This window comes from Doryrhamphus excisus, chromosome 15 (assembly GCF_030265055.1).
Source record: "Doryrhamphus excisus isolate RoL2022-K1 chromosome 15, RoL_Dexc_1.0, whole genome shotgun sequence".
NCBI lineage: Eukaryota > Metazoa > Chordata > Actinopteri > Syngnathiformes > Syngnathidae > Doryrhamphus > Doryrhamphus excisus.
The window spans coordinates 7,428,716-7,449,817 of NC_080480.1; the positions used below are offsets into that span (position 1 = coordinate 7,428,716).

Consider the following 21,102-nt stretch of genomic DNA (forward strand, 5'->3'; position numbering starts at 1 on the left):
TCACAGCTAGTTAACCTGAGTTCAATTCCACCCTCAGTTTGCATGTTCTCCCCGTGCATGCGTGGGTTTTCTCCGGGTACTCCGGTTTCCTCCCACATTCCAAAAACATGCTAGGTTAATTAGCGACTCCAAATTGTCCATAGGTATGAATGTGAGTGTGAATGGTTGTTTGTCTATATGTGCCCTGTGATTGGCTGGCCACCAGTCCAGGGTGTACCTCGCCTCTCGCACAAAGACAGTTGGGATAGGCTCCAGCACCCCCGCAACCCTCGTGAGGATAAGCGGTAGAAAATGAATGAATGAAAGCATACAGTACTTCTAAATAAGACACATCAAAGGTGCATCAACCACGTCAATGGTGTTTGTATGTAATTTGGATGTTAGAAGTGTAAATGCAGCCTGGATTCAGTTTGCCAATGTGTCAGAACTTCCACCCTAAGTCTGTGATCAGGAAAGAAGTTATAAATGTTTATTAACCTTCACGCTAATTGATTTTTTTTCTGTCTTCCTTTATGCTTGGCCTGCTGCTGATGTTGTCGCCCTGCCAACAACAGGTAAGAGACAGTACAACACCCCTAACCTGTTTCCAAACACATCTGTCATCTCTGATACAGCTTTAAAACATTAATACCACCCCCCAATGAAGAGCAGTTTATAGCATGTTGGAACAAAGCCCTGCTTTTGTATTGTCATCTCCAATAATGGATGTGAACAAATGTTTCAGGCGCCCACTCCTCCTCTCCTTCTGTCAAGTCTTGATTACAATGCCTTAATTTGTTCGCAGACATTTGCCACCCTCTGTACCCCCCCACACCCCCTCCCCTTATCTCGCATCCGAGCTCTCCCTCCTCCTGCCTTCCATCTCTCCTACTCCTTCTCAGCATCCGTCCCTCTCAAGCGCCATGCTCCCTCAGCCGTCTTTCTCTCAGCCCGGTTCTGTTTGCGTCTGTTTACCTCCATCGGCTCACCAGCTGGTTTGTGTTAAGACTCTACATTTGACAGCTCTGCTATTTTTTTTTCCCCCGTCCTCCGTATTTTTTTTAGCACCGCACAAATTGCTCCGAAACCTGTAGAAACCCAAAAGAAAAGCACGCAGGAGGTACAAGGAAATTAAAATGTGAGAAATCTTGATGTATTAATAATTATATCAGCAATTATGCTGTCAAGTGAAGGGGGCAGTAGCCATGGGTTGATGCTCGTTACTTCTCATCTTTTTTTTTTTCAAAGAAAGACTAAAATAAATAAAGGCATATACAGTAGAGTATATTGACTTAATTCACATCTGTGAGGGTGATTTCATCCGCCCCCCTCCCCTTCTACCCACTCTCCTTCATGTCTTTTGGACGGGAGAAGGGTCCACAGCTGCCAGAAATAATTGCTTGTTTGCTGGTATTTACTTAAAACTCTGTCAGACAGGCAACCAAAATGAGTTGGAGCAGGCGCTTGAAAGAGAGGAGAATCCAGACTTGGTGGATCAGTATCTCTTGTTAATCATCCTGCTACAGACAAAGTACGTAGCTCATGATTGTGGTCCGAAATCAAGAAGCATGTTGCAGTTACATAACACTCCAAAACAAAAACTGAAACTCTGTGCACATAAATGTCAAGGGAGTTGAGTCATCTCAAATGATTGCTCACAAAATGTGGCCCTTCTCTGTACAGTCTTGGTGACGGGTGATACCAGAATTATCATTAGATACGATGTTGAGTACTTTTATAGCATTTCTTTTTCAACCTCAATAAAACGCATGACAAATACTGGTCAGTTACCAACTGCAGCATATTTTTATATATTACATTTTACATACGTATTAATCATAACCAATTACAGCAATCACTTGTTTACTGCAATTAGCAGCATTTTAGCTCTTTCTTTGGCATGAGCCAACCACAAGCTATCAGTGCAGTCACAATGAGCTTGTCAACCCATTGGAAATTGCAGGAGGTCATTTTATATAACAGTATAACAACATAAGAGTTTGTGTCATCTTACTGAGAGCAACACTAAATTCATCACACAGCAAATTAACGGCACATCAAATACACCATTACACGTTTAAAATGAAAATAAGCATATTTTAAAGTTTCCCCATAAGGCACTGTATTTGAGCAACACATTTATTCAGGTGCTGTATTGACGTCAGCCTCCCTCTTGGCTCTGTGCTCCGGGCTCCCTCTGCTAGATGTTTGCTTTAAACAGTACATGTAATGTATATACCCAAGGCACCTTTTTTGTTTAGTTGCTGTGTGATGATTTTAATGTTGACTGTTATGAGTAATGACCAATATGAGCAATTTCCATTGGGTTGACAACTTTTTTCATAGCTCATGATTGGTTCCTGTCAAAGAGCTGGATGCGGCTTTCACATGGCACAAATGGATCAGTTCAATTTTACGCGATGAGGGGGTGTATGTAGTCAGTAACCCTAAAAGATGTGGAGAGAGACGTGCCATTTTTTCATGTATTAATTAGTTTACTCTCATACTTCCTGAGAGTAATTGATACTCATGAGTCTTGTCCAGTGCTTACATTCTGCAGTCTTAGCTTCTAAAAAAAAAAAAAACCGGTACAGTAAGAAGCACTCAATGTGCATAAGAAACAGTGTAGTATATAGTGTAAAATTGCAAGTTAAATTTTCCGTAATATCATTACTTTAAGAATTTGATAAACATGACAGGCAGCAGGAAGCAGTAGAGGTGGGTGTATTTTTATTTTATGGAACAGGATCAGGATAACCCGCTGCTTCAGGCTAAGCTAATCACCTCTTGGCTCTCGCTTCACACTTAATGGATAGCCTCTCTGCAATCACGCCAAAAAGCACATTCCCTCTGAAAAAGTCTGTAAAAGTTGCCAAGAAGATTGCCAGCCATCTGGCTAGTTTGTAGTTTGGAAATCCCTCTCATACTGAAGTGCACACTGCATGTGTATGTTTTGTATGTAGTTGGTGAATGAGTGCAACAGTGCATCTTGATGTGCCTGCATGATTTACACCGCCTCGTCCCGAGCAGGACTGTATCCTCACACCCAAACCCTACAACAGATTGAATATTTTCACGTAAATAATAATATATTTATCTGTTTATGACACCATCCGCAATGATATTTCCAGAAAACAAATTGGATATCTTGCTAGTCCAGCAAAAAAAGTCGTTGGGAAGGCTGTCCAACTGATGGCCCGGGGGCCAGACGTGGCCCTATTTGTCCACCACAGAGACTGGTGCAAGTGTTTCCATGCAAGAGTAATCTGGTTCCCAATGTAATAATCTGCATGAGTTAATAATATAAAAAAGGCGGTTTCAACAGATGATTAACTTTCTTTTGTTCATGTAAACGTTCGTGTAGTCAAATGATCAACGTGTGTAGCGTGCCAAGTCCTAGACACACTTGACATATAAAGTCTGGTTCGTTTGGCTTAGGGCGAGGGTGAATGCCAACTTGTGTTTCTTCAAAGGCAGGGGCGTGTCACAAAACACATGACAATCATTTTTTTCAAAATATGCTGACGGTATCCTCTCCGTCATTTCGGAAATGACAATGACTCCTTTTGTTGGTCGATATTGTTGGCGAATGCTCCAGAAAAAAATCAGTAAGCAATTGAGACGCCAATAAAATTGTTGGCTCAGTCTCCCAGAAAACAGTCCAGCTAGTTTACTATGACACAAAAACGCCTCGCACACTTATTAAAAACCTTTAAAATATATAATATTGACTTTTTTCCGATATCTGACATACTGACAGAGGTAATGCTATCTGAGTTAGCAACCTTGTTGTCGGAAAAGCCATACTGATATGAACCAAGATCTAAATTTTTAAGCCAGTATCGGCCAACTATTCCAGTAGGCCGATATTATCGGACACGCCAAATAAAATGCATATTATTTATTATCATTAATGACAATGACCGGCAACCACCACTGCTGCTTAACATAGCGTAACATTGACTTTTCCACTCATCATAAGTAGAAAAATGATCATGAATCCACATGAGTGGTATCGGCCGACTTCACTCATCGGAATCGGCAGCGCAAAACCCCCGATCGGAGCATCCCTAAATGACATACAAGAGATGGATGTGTTAAGTTTGAGATTCAGGTCTCGGCACACAACCATGGTGCGTTCAAGGACTGCCAGACAAAGTGCGAAATCTCAACACCTGACGGAAAAACACTATGACCGAAAATGAAGACATAATGTAAACATTGTGGTAGTTTTTAACAATGGTTCAAATATTTTACCCATATTAGCACGTATTAATTCATTATTATCGTCTTAGGGGGAATGCGATTTGGGAGGAGGGTCCTAGTCTACGAGAGCTGGTCTGCCCACTGTTCTGTCCCCCCTCCCAGTATCTCCCTTTCTCCCACTTTGCACTCCCCAAAGAACCGCACAATAAACCTTCTGTTACCATTAACCTCTCGGCGTGTTTCACTTTCCCCCCTAAATCCCTTTCTCTCCTTGTTACGTGATAGCTGTTTGCTTTCTGTCCTCACTCTCGCTCATCCCTCTTGTTTTGGGTTTTGTCTGTGGGCTAGGACCATACAGTGGGTCAAAGACGACACCCTCACTTACTCTGCTCTCTGTTTACTCTCCCACTGCAAGCCAGTGAGATTAGTATCTCATAGCAACTCAGATTGTGTGTAAAGTGGGTGTGTTTTTCCTTGCACGTTCACTGTACAATACGCCGGTGGTGGCATGAGCACTCATCACAACTCCACAGCAGCAGCAGTGGCATCGGGACAGCAAACAGATGTTGGCCTAATCTTCCCCTAATGAGATTGGTCCCTCATTCCTACGTCTTTATGGGAACAGCAAGCTGGCGGGCAAACAGGCAGACGCTCTCTACGGGAGAACGGCCGCAAACGCCGAATGTTGGTAGCTAGTGAGTGTGAGAGGAAAGGAGGTAAATTGTGAATGGGCGTGCAGGTAAGATTTCAGGCTGACGAGCTCCGATTCCCAGCATGTGGAAGACACAGGGAGGGCTTTTAACTGATAGCCTTCACGAGACTTCACGATTTGATTTGGGAGCAGCACAGCTAAATACCGTTAATTCTCCGGATTACTTCCGTTGCTGCTTTCTCCGACCAATTTGGTGGCTAGCGGGACATGCCACAGCACCGTTCAAAATAGTTTATTAACTAAAGCAAAGGTGCTTGGGTTCCTTGACTGTAAAGGACACATAAAGGACATGAAATATAGTAGTACATTTATGCCTATGCCATATGGTACTGCAGGCTCTTAAAAATGTCCCATGCTTGTCTGAAGGGATAACCTCCCAGATCTCCTTGTAACAGTGCACATAATCCATAACTCCTCTAGTACTCAGTAGCATTAACTTTCCTTAAATAATTTTCTTTTGTGCCAGAGGCACAAAGAGGCGATGATGCAACTTCACAATAGACAAGATCATGTTTGGTTTAGTATGAAGCCATTATACTGAGAGAGTCTTGTGTTTACAGACAAAAATTAAAATTTGTAATAGATTTTATGATGCACATTTTCACTTTCACTGTGTTTGCTTTTCTTTTCTTTGGTGCACTGCTGCTTTGGAGACATAATGAAGTCTGCAAAGTTGACTAATAGGCATTGTAGCTGCAGGTAGACACTGAATTCATGCCACGTATGTCTTGTGTTTACGGGCCAAAATTAGTCTTTTCATTCATAATTATTTTGGTCATGTTCATTTTCACTTCTATGGTGATGGCTTTCCTTTTCTTTGGTGCACTGCCTCTTAAAGATATATAGTCATGGAGTGCACAAATTTAATGTTATCCAATGTTATCCTTCCACATAGTGGCTGTAGGCACACACCGCATTGTTGTGGTGCGTATTCGTCTATCACGCACGTCATAACTAGTGGAATATTGTGTTTACGGACCAAAATTACATTTCTAATTAATTTTGGAGCATTGAAACACAAAACCTACTTAACTTTAAGTAAGTAATTAAATTTAAGTAATTTTTTAATTAAATAAATTAAATTAAAATGAATTAAATAATTTTATAATATTTAATAGTATATAATAATAATAATTTAAATAATTTGTTTTTAATTTAAATTTAATTTAAGGACAACAATATCTTTGTTCAGTTTGTTCATTGGAATACAAATTTTACTATGAAGAAAAAAAAATTCTGCCCTTTGTTGACTTTTGAAGAGACACACCCACCCACACACACACATCACACAGATTAATGAGTCAATAATTGAAGTGTTAATAATAATAATACACCTTTCTACATATCTACAGCTTGAACCCATTATTCATTCACTCCGCAGTCACACACTGTAGCCACAGCTGCCCAGGGGCAAACTGCCAGTCTCCGACCCCCACCGTTCACGTTTCTACACCAGTGTGGGCGACACATTGGCAAGGTGGGGTGAAGTGTCTTGCCCTCAGCCACTGGTGCTGTTAATGACTTTTGCGGATCTTTAAATTTGAATATGAGAGATTGGTTGATTACTTTGTGTCCTGCTCATAACCGAAAATCACACATGCACTTTCCACTTATACTAAACCACAGACTGAAAAGTCCCACTGCTCTGCTCAGAGCAGTGAGGAATTGCTGTGGGTTAACTCTCACACACACACACACACACACACACACTTCTATACACATGCAGGCACATACAGTATATGTATGCACACATACATATGCAAGGACACACTGCCAGGGGTTACTGGGTACATTCTACTAAAGGAATGACCTCACTGGAGCTGTTAGGAGGCTGCAGGCGGAATTGAAAGCAGACTAAGAGAAAGGGAGAAGGGTAGGCAGAGAGTGAAAGTGTCACATGAGAACGTTGGTGTCACGCATATTCATTTTCCTGTAAGATGATAGGTCAGTCAGTGATCGGGTTTCCTCTGGTGTGTGTGCTGCTCAGCAAACGTACTTAATACGCATTGTTACAAGTTTACACAAGCGTTGGTGCTTTAATGTGTGCCTTTTTGCACAGCAGTGAGAGACTCAGGCAGAACATGTGCTGGTCTCAGCCCTGGAATTTTATTATTGGCTCACATGGTAGTGTTATAAGCAGAGGTTTTGTGGTGGAACTTTCTCCCAGACCTCCATTTGAAGCTGTTTTAGGCTACACGTAGCACATGAACCAGTCATCCAAGTGCATCATACACATTTTTTTTGCGTCATGCGGCTGTTTTTGTTTATTTGCCTTCTATTACCAAGAAAACTGTAAAAATTAGCAGTAATTTTTCCAATATTAAGACAAAGTTGTATTCTAAAAAGTCATAATTTTACGAGAGCAATGTAATATGGAGAGAAAACCCTATCCCTGATGTTCAAATATTAAAGAAAATATCATTTTTAAGTCGTTATATTATGAAAAACAAACAAGACAACAAATAGAGGTTAGGTTAGGTTTTGGTTAGGTTCACAATATAATGGGAATAAAGTCATAAGTACAATATGAAAATTTACAAGGAAGTTGAAGTTTTTTAGTGTTTTTTAACAAAACTGGAGCTGCAATTTTATGAGAATAAAGTCAAAATATAAAAAAAAAAAGTTGTATTTTAACAAGAAAAAAGTCGCAATAATGCGAGCACAAACCCATGCCAAAAAAACAGTTCAAATATTAAAGAAAAATTCCAGCATTGTCAAGTGTCATCATAAAAACATAAAATAAATAGTTGGAAAATTAGGTTGGAGAAATGTTATATTATGTGAATAAAGTAATAATAATCTGAAAAGAAAATTTTCATTTTTTTTGAAGTTATACAGTATTTGGAAATAAAAAAAAAACAACATCAAAAAGACAAGTTGAAACGAATAATAAAACTTTTCCACCTATATCACAAAGCCGACTTGGGAGCATATATACATCTATTTGTTTACAAAATATCCAAGTAGCCCTTTCATTCTTTAATTTTTTGGTATGCGACCCTGGGTGGAAAAAGTTTGGACACCCCTGTTCTAAATATACATCCCAATCTGCTTGTTCCTCCTTAGCCCAATTTATGATTCCACGATAGTGAGTTTTCTGCAAAGGAGGAATTTGCCCAGATGACCGTCTTGTTAGAGTTCTTCTGGGACACTTTATCCAGCACAGCGCCGTAAAAATACCCCTCTATTATCCTTTAGGGATACACTAAGCCCCACTGTGGGTTAAATTAGCTCCAGATAATCATCTCCTTCTGGACTATGGCGTACACAGGCCTGTTTTACACCCCATTTGCCAGGACGACAGGGAACAACTTGCCTTTGCTTTTAATCCATACAGCCTTCAGCAAGAACACGAGTTCCTTCTGCTATTTGTCAAATTAACACCCAAAATTAAGCATATGTGAATAATCATGTGACTATAAGAATGTGGAAAGGAGCCGGCTGGGAATGCCGATTATCAGCGGTGAACGCATTTCTTGGGAAGAGTTTCTGTCGGATGATAGATACGAAGGACCTTTCTGTCGTCTCCGCGGCCCTTATTCGTTGAGGCCTTATCACGCTCTTCCTCCCCCGCCTCTCAGTCTCCCACACTCCCCTGCCCCTCTCTACCCATTGCCATTGTGTCTTAAATCTTCCTTTCCGCCTGATTTTGCCTGAAAGGTGATAGACGAGGTTCTCGCTTTAGGATAAAAGCGCTGTTCTATAGATGAAAGGGGCTGTGTGGAAGTGGAATCAGCACATTAGACTATCTTGCTGTGACAATCCCCCTTAAAATAACGGCATGATGCAAGACGCGTTCACATGGGATAGAGTGGGAGAGTCGTACAAGTAAGATGAAGAAGAATTAAAACCACATATTTTAATAAAACAATACAGTAATCCCTCGCCACTTCGCCTTCGAATTTTGCGGTTTCATTCAATCGTGGTTTTCCGAAAAAAATATTAACTAATCATGCTGTTTTGTGGTTTAATCCAGGCTATTAATAATAATAATAATAAAAAATATGCATATTTAAGCAAAGTTTACATATTTTTCACCTGAATTAAGCATTTTCATAAATTAACTAAAATACAAATACAAGGCATGATATATTGCATTCTCCAAGGCTCACTGGGTTTCAGGTGTGACACACAAGCACCAGACTGGATGACCGGAACAAGATTTTATCACAAATTCTAATGATCTCACAACAAACACCACAATCCCTAATAAAACATGAGCTACTGTTGTGGCCGTAACCAACAGCAAGCTAAAACTCAACTCTGAACCCCTGACATCACTTCCTGTCCACCACCTACAAAGGTTCCCTGGCCATGAAATTTATAGGACATGAAGACAAACCTTATTTATGGCTTATTTACTCTTATTATGGATACAGTATTGGGTGATAACAGGGCTGTTGTTTTACTGTATGTTTAGAAGGATCTAAATAATGTTAACCATTCAATCCCGGCCATTTTTCAAAAGACAAACCAAAAAATTGTTTGTTTCTATCTTTTTCAATTCTCTAGTAATCAGCAGTAGAACATACACTAGATACGTTTCAGGACAATATCAGTTCCTGACTAAAACCAGCATTTTGTGAAAAGATACATTTCAAGTGTAACATTGTAATGGTAATGGTTTTATTTAATTTGAACATGCATCAGATTACAATTGAATGCATCACATAATCAGTTCACAGTTCCACATGTCCAAAAGGAGTAGGAAGAAGCAAAGCTTATTAAATCCTACCCCTCCATCTGGTACTTTTACAATCAGTAACTGTTACATTTGTTCACTTCCTGCTTTCCTAATATAGTTTTTTTTTAAATCACGTACCGAAGTACGAGGTGATATGACCATTCCATGACATAATGGGTACCATAGTAACTGTTAATATAGTGATATATATAGCACATCATGACTGGTTCAAGACTCTTCATCCTTGTATTTAGCACAATTTATCTTTTGTGACATCTCAAATATCTAAACAACTATAACACAACACAAAATAGGGTTGTTTCACATCAGAATAAGCATTTATTCTCAAGCATAACACCATGAACTATTTACAAATGTCAGATTTGGACCTAAACCGTATGCACGCTACACTCCTCCACACTCCCACTTCCTTCTTGCTGTTGAGTGTGTTATTTACATACAAATGATCTATGCCCAGTGCTTATCAAATGCCACTTCTGCCACCTTGTGGCCGTTTTTATTGCTTGGAACTGCTCTAATCTATAAGTGTGTGTTTGCATCATCATCTCTTTTTGCCTCTTGTGTGATATTGAATGAGTTAAAAACTACATTTAGAAGGTAATACATGGGCTTTCTATGGTCTACTAAAATATTCCATATATAAATACTGAATACTAATTCACACTTAGCGTGTCTGGAACGGATTGATTCCGGTGTCATCTCCCTTTGCATGTAGCAAGTTTTATGTAACTCTGTGCACCCACCATGATAGAATAGATGTGCACAAATCCTAAGTCCTGCACACACACCTCGCAGCAGTGTCCTGAGCCTGTGTGGCCCAGCGCGGGGATGTGGAGTGAAGCAGGAAATGTGTGAGCCATGAAGGCATGTGTTTATGCTGGCTGCAGTCGGCCATCACCAGCTAGAGGGAAAACAGACACCAGCACCGCTTCGTTTGCTGTCGGCCTCCTTCTCTCTCTCTCTCTCTCTCTCTCGCTCTCTCTCTCTCGCTCTATCGCTCCTTCTCGTCCAAAAGCCCTTATTCTTTTCTCACCTCCGGACTCTCCAACATTTCTTCCCTTGCACTGCTTTCCTCTTTATTTTCTCTTTTATATTGTTTTTCTTTGCTTTTCACCACATGGGCTACAACCCGCAAAACATTAGGGTTTTATGTATATAAGCAAAGACAACTGACCCAATAACTCAAGGCCAGCTAGAAACACATGTTCTTGCAGAAGACGCAGACTTCTGACCGGGTCTCTGTTGCACAATAAATATAAGATGTCCACATAATTACACATATAAATTCAAATCTGAACTCCATCGCAAATTTACAAATGTATTACTTAAGCTTTGATAAAATGATGCTGTATATTGTGATGCTGAATCCATTGAAATGGTGTTAATGGTTCTTTCATTGACTAATATGTGGCAAAGGTGTTCTTAATATTTTGTACCTTGTTGTCGGTTCAAATAATAGTCAACCCCCCTCCCCACCCCAGTCTGTGTTGATAAAACCAAAAACGTAATAAGCCTACTAATAAGTTGAAAATAAATGAACGTCCCACTCACATATCCTGGCTGGACTACTCCATTTGTTTGGCCTGGGCCCCGAACCAACAGTTCAGTCAAGGTTTTCCACCAACTTTGGACATTAAAGCTTTTGGACAAGAGAACGTTCCGTCACACAATTGAATGGATTTCAGTATTTGTGTTTTTTCGACGACTACATTAGCCTAATCATTGCCTGATGTTTCCTGTACTGTGTGTGTGTGTGTGTGTGTGTGTGTGTGTGTGTGTAATGCAATTATTCAGCAGCTCTGTTGGAAATCGCGATCAGTCCTCTTGCATAGGTGTTCGAGCATAACGCTCATCAGATAAAAAACTTCATTGCATACTCATCTATTAATAACACATCGGCCACCATGTATGTATTTTTCTTCGTACTCTCACATTTTGACCCTTCAATAGACTTCGTACTGTGTTACATTTCTCCGGTTTCAGTTTGGAGTTCAGTCTCTGAAGGCTGTTGAGACGTCGGTGTACCCCCCGCACCCATAAAATCAGAGGACTTTCCAGTTAGTACTAGGTTTACGGCGTTCTATCCGTAAATTTGATCCGTAAACAGAAGAGAACGAGAACTCGCTGCAATACAGTGCGATACGGAAGAATATATTACTGCATGTGCTCAATAATGGCCGCTGACTGTTGCAACCATCCTTCAGGATAAAGACAGTATTGTAACGTAGAGCCTGGGGTGGTTATAATACAAATAAAATGAACATTGGGACACTAAGAACAGGGAAAAAAGCTAATAAAAAGCTTGATAATCACCCAAATCATTTTTTTTTTTGGGGGGGGGGGGGTTCTGTAAGCCTAGGGCTGTAGAAATAAAATAAAAACTAATAAAAGACAAGGAAAAGGGCAAAGAGGCGTAATGTGACAAGAAAAAGTCAACACTAATAAAATGAATGATATGCTTTGTCGCCTATAACACGAAACAGACATGCAGGCTGTTTTTTTGTTTGCAGCCTTTAAAAACAAATACTTACAAAATTAGCAGCATGGAGCTGGATTTTTATTGGCCTGAGACACATTCAAATAATAAAAGGATACACATCCATCCATCCAATTTCTATGGTTCTTATCCTTACTAGGTCGTATGCTGGAACCTATGCCAGCTGACTTTGGGAGAGAGGTGAGGTACACCCTGGACTGGTCACCAGCCATGTACAATTTGGAGTGGCAAATTAACCCAACATGCAGGTTTTTGGAATGTGGGAGGAAACCGGAGTACCCAGAAAAAACCTTGGTAGAAAATGTTTGGACACCCCTGGTCTACCCGGACATTGCAAGGAGGTGGTCCATCAACATCGTCTTTATTGATAGTCTATCTATGCCTGACCCAAGAGGCCAAGTAGCTTCCTTTTTGTCTTTGGAAAAACAAATTTGATCCTGTAATCCTGTACCTCCAGTACCTGCTATACGTCACTGTCTCTCAACCCCCCCCTCCCTGCTTGATATCATCATTTATCGCAAGCTGCTGATAGGGATGGAAAATTGCTGAATGCAGATAGGGATACAGGATCATCAGCGGCTGGAGAGGTCAGTTCTAGAGCAGATAGATTTAGTGCTCCAACTACGGTCAATGTCAGTGGGATCTGTGAGGCTAAGTCCTTGTGAGCGGGTAGATCCCGGTGATTGAGTGATTGAGCGCTTAGTGTTTGAGCCTGCGGACAGCCCAAACAAGTTAATCCCTACCACTGCTAACCCGCCTCAGTCACTAACTCTACAGCCTGGGAGCAAATTTAAAGGACAGGGTTTTAGTAGGACTAGTCGAAAAATCTCCTTAATGATTTAATCAGTGGAGATATTCATTTGCTGTAATACGAGGGTGCTCTGTATATGCTGTACAGAGCTCCGAGGGTCAGGCCTGATGTGGACGGGAGAATTTGTGATTATGGAGCTGGATTAAAAGACTAGGTTGTGCTTTTTGATTGGGGCCACAATCTGAGCCCGGGGGTCACGATAGCTTGTTGGGAATTAGATGCAAAGACAAGATTTGCTACGAGTTTTAAGCATGTCGTATAAGATAGCTGATCAATTTATAGTCATTAATAGGTTTGTAACGATTCATTTAATCGTGATTCCATTGGTACCACCGTTCGGAATTGAATTGTGAATTGAAATACCTGGGTACTGGACAGTGCAGGTGAAGTTTCCTATGGAAATAAACAAGTAAAACAACAATTAATGGCGAATGCATTCACATTTTATTTGAATAAAGTGGAAGCAACACTTCAGGTTGTGTTCACAATGACTGGATTACCAGGTTAATTTAAATCAAGTCACTTTAATTTGTTACCTCATTCACGTCTCTACCTCAGGTTTTAAAGCTTCATACCGGGGAATAGTGCCTTTGGTTCCGATTACTTTAACATTGATTCAAGACAAAATCTGTGATCGACCAAGGTACCTAGTATCGATGCAATCGATTCATTACCTTTTTAAACAATGTTACATCGATATATGCTGTCCGGAATGACAATTTGCAGAACACAGATCGATTGTTGGATCATAGGAATATGAATCCATACATCAATGGTAGTAGAAGAATCATAGGATCTCCATTCCAATACCCATTGGAGTTAATCCCAATGGTGTTTGATCTGGTTGAGAACGAGGCCCTGCACCGTGCAGTCAATCAATCCTTCAATTAATACATAAACTCTTCATCCTCTCTGAAGAATTATACTAATACACGTTTTTGCTCGAATTTGCAAGGTTAACTCTTGGAAGTTGTATTATAGGGGAGGATGCAACCAAGCCCTTATACTGGAAAGCAATTGTTTCTTAGAACACTGTCATTGGACACTGTGTGTTTATTTAAAAAACAAAAAATACCAGAATGCTAGTCTAAACACTCAAGCATGGAGGCAGACGGGTCCAGTTGCATTTGAGGCGAGACACTGGAGTCAAGTCATTACCAATCAAGCTGGCTGCTGTGACTGGATCCCAGCTAGCTTACCTTACGTTACATTCTTTGAACTGCACAGCAAGGAAGTTTAGAGCCCATGTGGTAAATCAGTGAAAAATCAGTGAAATATCCACCTGTGTTTTTTCACTGAAACAGAGCTTGTCTTCTCATTTGACTTAACTTAGTGATTGGAATAATCAGGGCCCAGGGTTTTTGCTTTCACAGTGACTATTTTTATTCTGCGGTTTTTCTTTGCTGAATGAAGGAGACAGATATTTAGGGGGAGGAAAAAAGCACCGCGCCAGCATTCTTCCTGTAGTTTCAAGGATGAAGGAAAGAAGACGCGAAAGAGCAAGCGAGGATAAAGGACTAAGGCTTAAAAGACCTGAGTTGGAAAGACTTAAAATCAGATCGCACCAATAACAACATCACTGGCGCCGGTTTCTGCAGAAAGCTTTAGCAGCCGTTTCCCAGTCTTTTCCCCTTTCGTGCTGCGTCCTTTGCTTGTTGTATCACTCCAACAATATATCTTTTTCCATTTTCTCCTACGATCCCATCAACATTACTGTTGGTGAGATACTTCCTGCAGTAAAATTTGCTTCAGTGTGTAAGTGCTTACTGACATCACCCGGGGAGTAGTCAATCAGCATCTGATTCTGTGAACAGCTCAATATCACACTTTTTTTCCCCAACCCAACGAACAATTGACAAGCTAGCCCGTGAACTACATGACAAACCATGGCTGACAAAGACATGGTATTGGCATTAGGGGTAAGGGTTAGAAATTAATTTGGTCATGGGTGTAGGCTAACAGTGAGTATTTAAGTCTTTTTCCAGTCTAGTTAGTGTATTAGAACATTTTGTCCTAAGAGAATATCATCGTATGATATGTTGTACTCTACTCCTGAGTATACAGTACCTTCACAAATTGGAAAAACAACAGGAAGTAGTAATTTAACTTCATAGTTTTGTATGACTGGAACCAGCGACCCATGAAGAGTGCTTTTGGAGGCGCATATACAGAAATATATCTCCTCAAATGTGTTAAAAGACACCATATGACCTGCAGGTTCGCTCCAATAACTGGATATTTGGCTTTCTCATGTTTTGACATCTGTCCTCTCTCTCATGGGATGAATCGTAAAAGCTCAAATCTTCCTCCCTGCTAAGATTTCATTTTAATGCATTTAATGGGAGGGAAAAAATGTGCTTCGCCCGAAGGACGTTGTGTGCTCGTCACGTGAAATTCCATTTCCAGAGTAGATTGTATAGCTCTGTTTTTTTCAAATCCCACATCACAGCCGGTTGTTCTGCCGATTTATCCAAACGGTCTTGAGATCTTTTGCCCCCCTGACTGAGAAGATGATGGCTGATACAGATGTGGGGCTCATAAATGCGGCGAAAGGACGAACCGAAGGCAAAGAGAAATGACTGATCACGTTGACAGTGCCTTGATGACAGGACCAGCCACTCTTTGGGAGCAATAGAACGCAGCCGACGATGCTGTTTGGGTAGCGATGACTGACATGTTAGTGTTATCTGTTGTCTGTGCTGTGCTGCCTAGGCATATTCGCACATCTGGGAATACTGTATTGAACATCTGGGTAGGCCACAATTATGCTATTGAACTTGCAATATAATGTACTGTAATATTTTGTACTTGATGTATTTAAGTGTAAAAACTATAAACAATGTTTACCCGATAATTATCCGATAGATTTTTCTGGTCGATAATTTGCTACAAATATTAAATATCATCGGCAACATTTTTTTAGATTATTTTTTTAATTAATTTTATTAATTTACATTTGAACCACTAGGTGTTACTCTAGTATACAGTGTACCTGTATGCAACATTAGCTCATGCACTATTTTGCACTTTGCCGACCAAATGCCTCAGTCAGTGTTGACTGTTGGTATGAAGGCTTTGCATCCTCCATTTTTCCCAGTCAAGAAAACAGTTGGTGTTCATGCACTTGTGTAGCTAGTAGCCCTGACTCCACAATTAGACGAGAGCCCACTCTCTCCGTTCATTCCACTGTCGAACCAATGCACACAGAGTGAAGTCTCTTGTCATCCCACCTGTGTGAGAGACAAGCAGATGAAACTTCTGGTTCCGGTTGCCATTTTGATAGCAAACTTCTCTAACAAGGACATTAACGCCTTTGCATATATGTACATAAAACAAATACAAAATATAATACATAAACACAGTTGGACAACAAAATCCATGCAATATTGTATGCTAACCAGAAAATGTATGCAAACCAAGGCAATTAATCAAAAACAGAGATAAACAAAGCAGGTTCCACTGTATATTGATACAGTATATGCATTATAATGCATGACCAAGTCACCTGTGGTATGCCCACGTAGCTTTGCTTGTTTTGCTCACCAGCTAGCGCTGCTTGACTTTATTCTCAATCAGTGATGATATGTGGAGGCTGGATTGAAGCCAAAAATGGTGCAGGGGCTACATGTGGATATGAGGTGCAGGGCCATCGCAAATAACGTATGTTGCATAATACCTCATGTTGTGTGTTGCTTGTCAAAGCCCAGTCAAAAGAGAGACTGGTAACAGACTCCCTGGTAATACGGTATGCAAAAAAAAAAGTTTTGCAGCATGACCAAAGCAGATATCGTGTGACCTTGAAATGTAATGAGTAGAAACGCGGCTTAAAGAGCCTTCCAACCTTCTAAACTTGAGTCAGTCTTTTGTTAGTCGGCTCTCAGTTGTACCACGGCCATCCGCCACAACGCTACATTGATCTCCTGACACTGCAGCAACATAACCCAACAGCTCATTTTACCTGCCGTTACACAGCAAGCACAGTGCAGAGCAGCCCTCTCTGCTTTTCACAGTCCTTTTGTTGACTGGCGTCCTTCTGGATGGCAGCCAATGACGGGGACAGTGTGAGTGATCTACACCATTTAGCCACCCCTCCTTGAACCTAACCTCCGTCGTCTTCACTCTCCCCCTCTACCCTTCCTGCCGACAGCGCTGTAATCCACAGTGTGGTATAATTCAATCTCTGGTGCCAGTGGGAATACAGGCCTGGTTTCATTGTGATGTTTAATGGGCATAGCAACAGACTGGGTTACATGGCTACAGGGCCATGTGGGTGCTGTTTTGGGGATGGCTCAGTGGGGAATTCATAGCCTTAAACAATCGCTTTTTCCTTTTCTGTCCCCCTGGCTTTATGTGGACTTAAATGAAACGTTTGCATTGTGTTTTTAGTGATTAATTTTTGATTTAAATGTTTTCTCTTCTTCTACATTAAAGTAGTGAAACTCTTTAAGAATGTCAACAGCCTTCAAATACTTTAAAAACACGCAATTGATCGTAAATCCCGTTGACGTGGCCTTCATCGTGCAATGTGTTCACATATTTACGTTGCTCGTAAAACATGTAGGCTCAAAAAAGAACCCCAAAAACGTAGTAGGTTCTCAAGGTCTGGATTTGTATTTACATACGGTCCGGGTGGACAGCTGATTAATTCGGACTGGTTTTGTGTTTCCAAAATTCCAAACTTGTTTTCCTGCAAGTCACATCTCCGCTTAAGAAGAAAGAGGAGCAACGGAGAGAGAGCGAGCGAGTGTGTATACCTCAAACAGAAATGTAGTGTTGAAGGGACCTCGCTCATTCATCCGCCCCCTTCCCTTTTCCACTACTCCATCCATCCTCTCACACCTTCTTCATTTCATTTCCTCTTCTTTCCTCCTTTCACCAGAACCCAAAGTCAATTTTCTTCAAATGTCTTCACTCCGGCCACAGCCTGTGTTTTTCTGTTTTTTTTTTTTGTTTTTTTTTTTACATTTGCAATTACAGTAATATGTAACATCAGGCTCGGTGAGATTTAGGACTTTACCTTACATAACCCCAGGATTTAGCTGCAGGGTTTTAAGGCCTCTCTGAGCCGCTGAGCTGGGGGCAATCGGGCCTCTTAAAAATATTTTCAAATGGCTGAAATCCCCAAAAGGCCTATGATCATGTAAGGCTTTGAGGGCCTTGATACATTGCTAGCATCATTATTTTTGTATTAACATGGAGCCTGATCCATTTAAAATGGGGGCCTTCTCTCAGCGTTGTCTGTTATTAGTGATGGGGTCAATAGGCGTACTGAAATAGTCCAGGGTTGTGAATGCAACTTAATGATGTTACGGACAATTGTCAAGTCCACTGCCAATATTTTTAAAAACGTTTGGCTGAAAAATGCACACAGTATAATTTAATTTAAAAGTTAAAGTGAGGTAGTGTTATTTTGTTGTTTTTTTTAGTTGAGTTGTGCTTGTTATAAAGAGCATACTGGATGCTTTTTATGGAATTCTTTCTAATACGTTCATTTGACGCTGTGTCTGTAAGTAATGTGCAATTATAATGATTATAAGTGATTTTCCCTATTCATGATGCATTTTTTTTAACTTATGCTTCATATACTGTGTTTGTGTCTCCAACAGAGACTTTTTTTCTGACTATGAATTAATTTTTTACATTTACTATGATATGACTTCATTTAAGGGCTAAACGGTGGAGTGTGGTTAATGCGCAGGCCTCACAGCTAGGATACCCAAGTTCAATTCCACCCTCGGGCATCTCTGTGTTGAGGTTGCATGTTCTCCCCGTGCATGCGTGGGTTTTCTACAGGTACTCTGGTTTCCTTCCACATTCCAAAAACATGCTAGGTTAATTGGCGACTCCAAATTGTCCATAGGTATGAATGTGAGTGTGAATGGTTGTTTGTCTATATGTGCCCTGTGATTGGCTGGCCACCAGTCCAGGGTGTAACCCGCCTCTCGCCCGAAGACAGCTGGGATAGACTCCAGCACCCCCGCGACCCTTGTGGGGATAAGCGGTAGAAAATGAATGAATGACTTTATTTAACTGGAAGGACAGGGTTGGGGATTTGACCCCCAGATCACATCACCCTCTAAAGCCTGATTTTATTCCTCCTCCACGCAAGCCAAATAGACGGACAATGAACTACCTGGCCTAACGTTTTGATATGATCCAGCGAGGGAAATGTATTGCCGAAAAAGAATTTTAGTCTGGCCTCGGCAGAGACAGAGCAGTAACTTCAAGAGATAGCGGAGTGAAACAAAAACAGATGGAGGTAAAGAGTGTGTCAGAGTGTGACATGAGGACAAGACTTTGCAAGGCGAAGCAGCAGAAGAGCATTTGTTGGGGGGGGGGGCTTTCATATGCTCGCTAAAAAGCGGCGTCATGTCAACAGGGTGAGCGTTGGTTTCCACGGAAAAGCCGACTTCTTCAACGACTTAGGGCACATTTTTAATTTCTCTGCGGGTCTTGTCCTGAGCTAGAGAGGAGGGGGGCGGGTGAGTTTTAAGATGTAAAGCCGCAGGGATTAGGTCGGCATGAGGAGACGACATGGGAGGCAAGGACAGGATGAGCCCCTCCGGGGTCGAGGAGACCGTAGCTGACCGGTTTGCTTGTCAATTTTAAACATTCAACATGAGGCTTTGCACCAACGCTGCGATGTCTGTTCTTACTGCACACGCAATGGATGGATAAGGAAGGGATGAGGAGAAGATGAAGGGGGTGATTAAATTGGAAAGTACAGAACTTTGTCAGCATGAAAATGTGCTAAAATGACTTCTCAGATGATATGTAAGTGTAGATTCTGGTAGATTTTGGTGAAGATCTCTCACCCTTATTTGAAAAGACCACTTTAGTTTACATTTCGTAGCTGTGTCTCTGCTGGTTTTCTCCTCTGGGGAGGTGGGACTATAGGGTTGTGTGATTGCATGGTGGCATGGTGATGTAAAGACCCCAATACCACTAACATATGTATATATAGAGGAGTTTTAAAGGGCAAAAGGAACAAATGTGAGTGAGACTTAAAACCTATTGAATAGGCAATTTATTCCAAGCAAACATTAAACCGTAATAGCGGTCTTTGAAAGCAGCCGAGCTGCACAAGCACGGCCTCTTGCTGCTGAGGCTGGACTCAGAAAAGCCATCATTTCAAACTTCGTGGAAGATTTTTAGGGATATGGAACAAAAAAGTAAAAAAATCCCAAAAGGATCTCCATTGGAGCTGCACGATGGAAAGTGGTTAGCACGCGGGCCTCACAGCTAGGAGACCTGAGTTCAGTTCCACGCTCGGGCATCTCTGTGTGGAGTTTGCATGTTCTCCCCGTGCATGTGTGGGTATTCATATTTGAGGGTACTACAGTTTCCTCCCACATTCCAAAAACATGCTAGGTTAATTGGCGACTCCAAATTGTCCATAGGTATGAATGTGAGTATGAATGGTTGTTTGTCTATATGTGCCCTGTGATTGGCTGGCGACCAGTCCAGGGTGTAACCCGCCTCTCGCCCGAAGACAGCTGGGATAGGCTCCAGCACCTCCACGACCCTTGTGGGGATAAGCGGTAGAAAATGAATGGATGAATGAATGAAGATCTCCATTGGCTGTCTGTCACAACACGGCACCATCCTCAATATAAATTAAGGTTTTTCTGTCAGAGAAGGCTTTTTAGAACAGAAAACATCTTCAAAGGCCTCACTTCCTTCAACGCCGCACAATTGCCGAACAATTTGCAAAAGAGCACAAAAACATGGGACATTGGATGTTTTATTCTGTGATGGCATGATGAGTAGATCCAAACTGAGATGTTTTCCACACAGCACAGTGGAGGGGGGCGGCATTATAATCCTTCAATGGAACAACAGAGCAGCGGGTTGTGCAGGGGCGTCAAACGGCAGCTGGGTTTTTCATCAGGACAATGCTGCAGTTCACATTGCATGCCTGACAAAGGACTTTTTTCCAGAAGAATAACTTCACTCTTTCGGACCATCCTGTGTTTCCCTGATTTAAATCCAGTTGAGCACATTTGGAGATGGATGGCAAGGGTTGTTTCCAAAAGTATCAGGTCCAGGCAGTAGATGCCCTCTGTGAAGCCATCTTCACATACCCACTTGCCTCCTGGAAGCACTGGCATCAAGTATGCCCAAAACAATTTTTGAGGTGATCAACAACAATGGTTTAGCTAGTCATTCATGAGTCCTAGAACCACTCACTT

General features: G+C 41.2%; 1 protein-coding gene across 13 annotated transcripts in view; it reads left to right on the top strand.

The window, feature by feature from the left end:
• The window catches only part of nfixb (nuclear factor I/Xb), a 178,668-nt gene that overhangs the window by 89,094 nt on the left and 68,472 nt on the right, over nucleotides 1-21,102 (top strand). The window contains exon 4 of one of the 13 annotated variants that reach the window (XM_058049563.1): nucleotides 555-5,852. The exons of the other annotated variants lie outside the window; for them this stretch is intronic. Within the exon in view, the coding sequence (XP_057905546.1) occupies nucleotides 555-628 (74 nt within the window). The 3' untranslated portion in view covers nucleotides 629-5,852. Of the gene's footprint in view, nucleotides 1-554; nucleotides 5,853-21,102 lie in introns of those variants that run through there. 13 annotated transcript variants of the gene reach the window in all.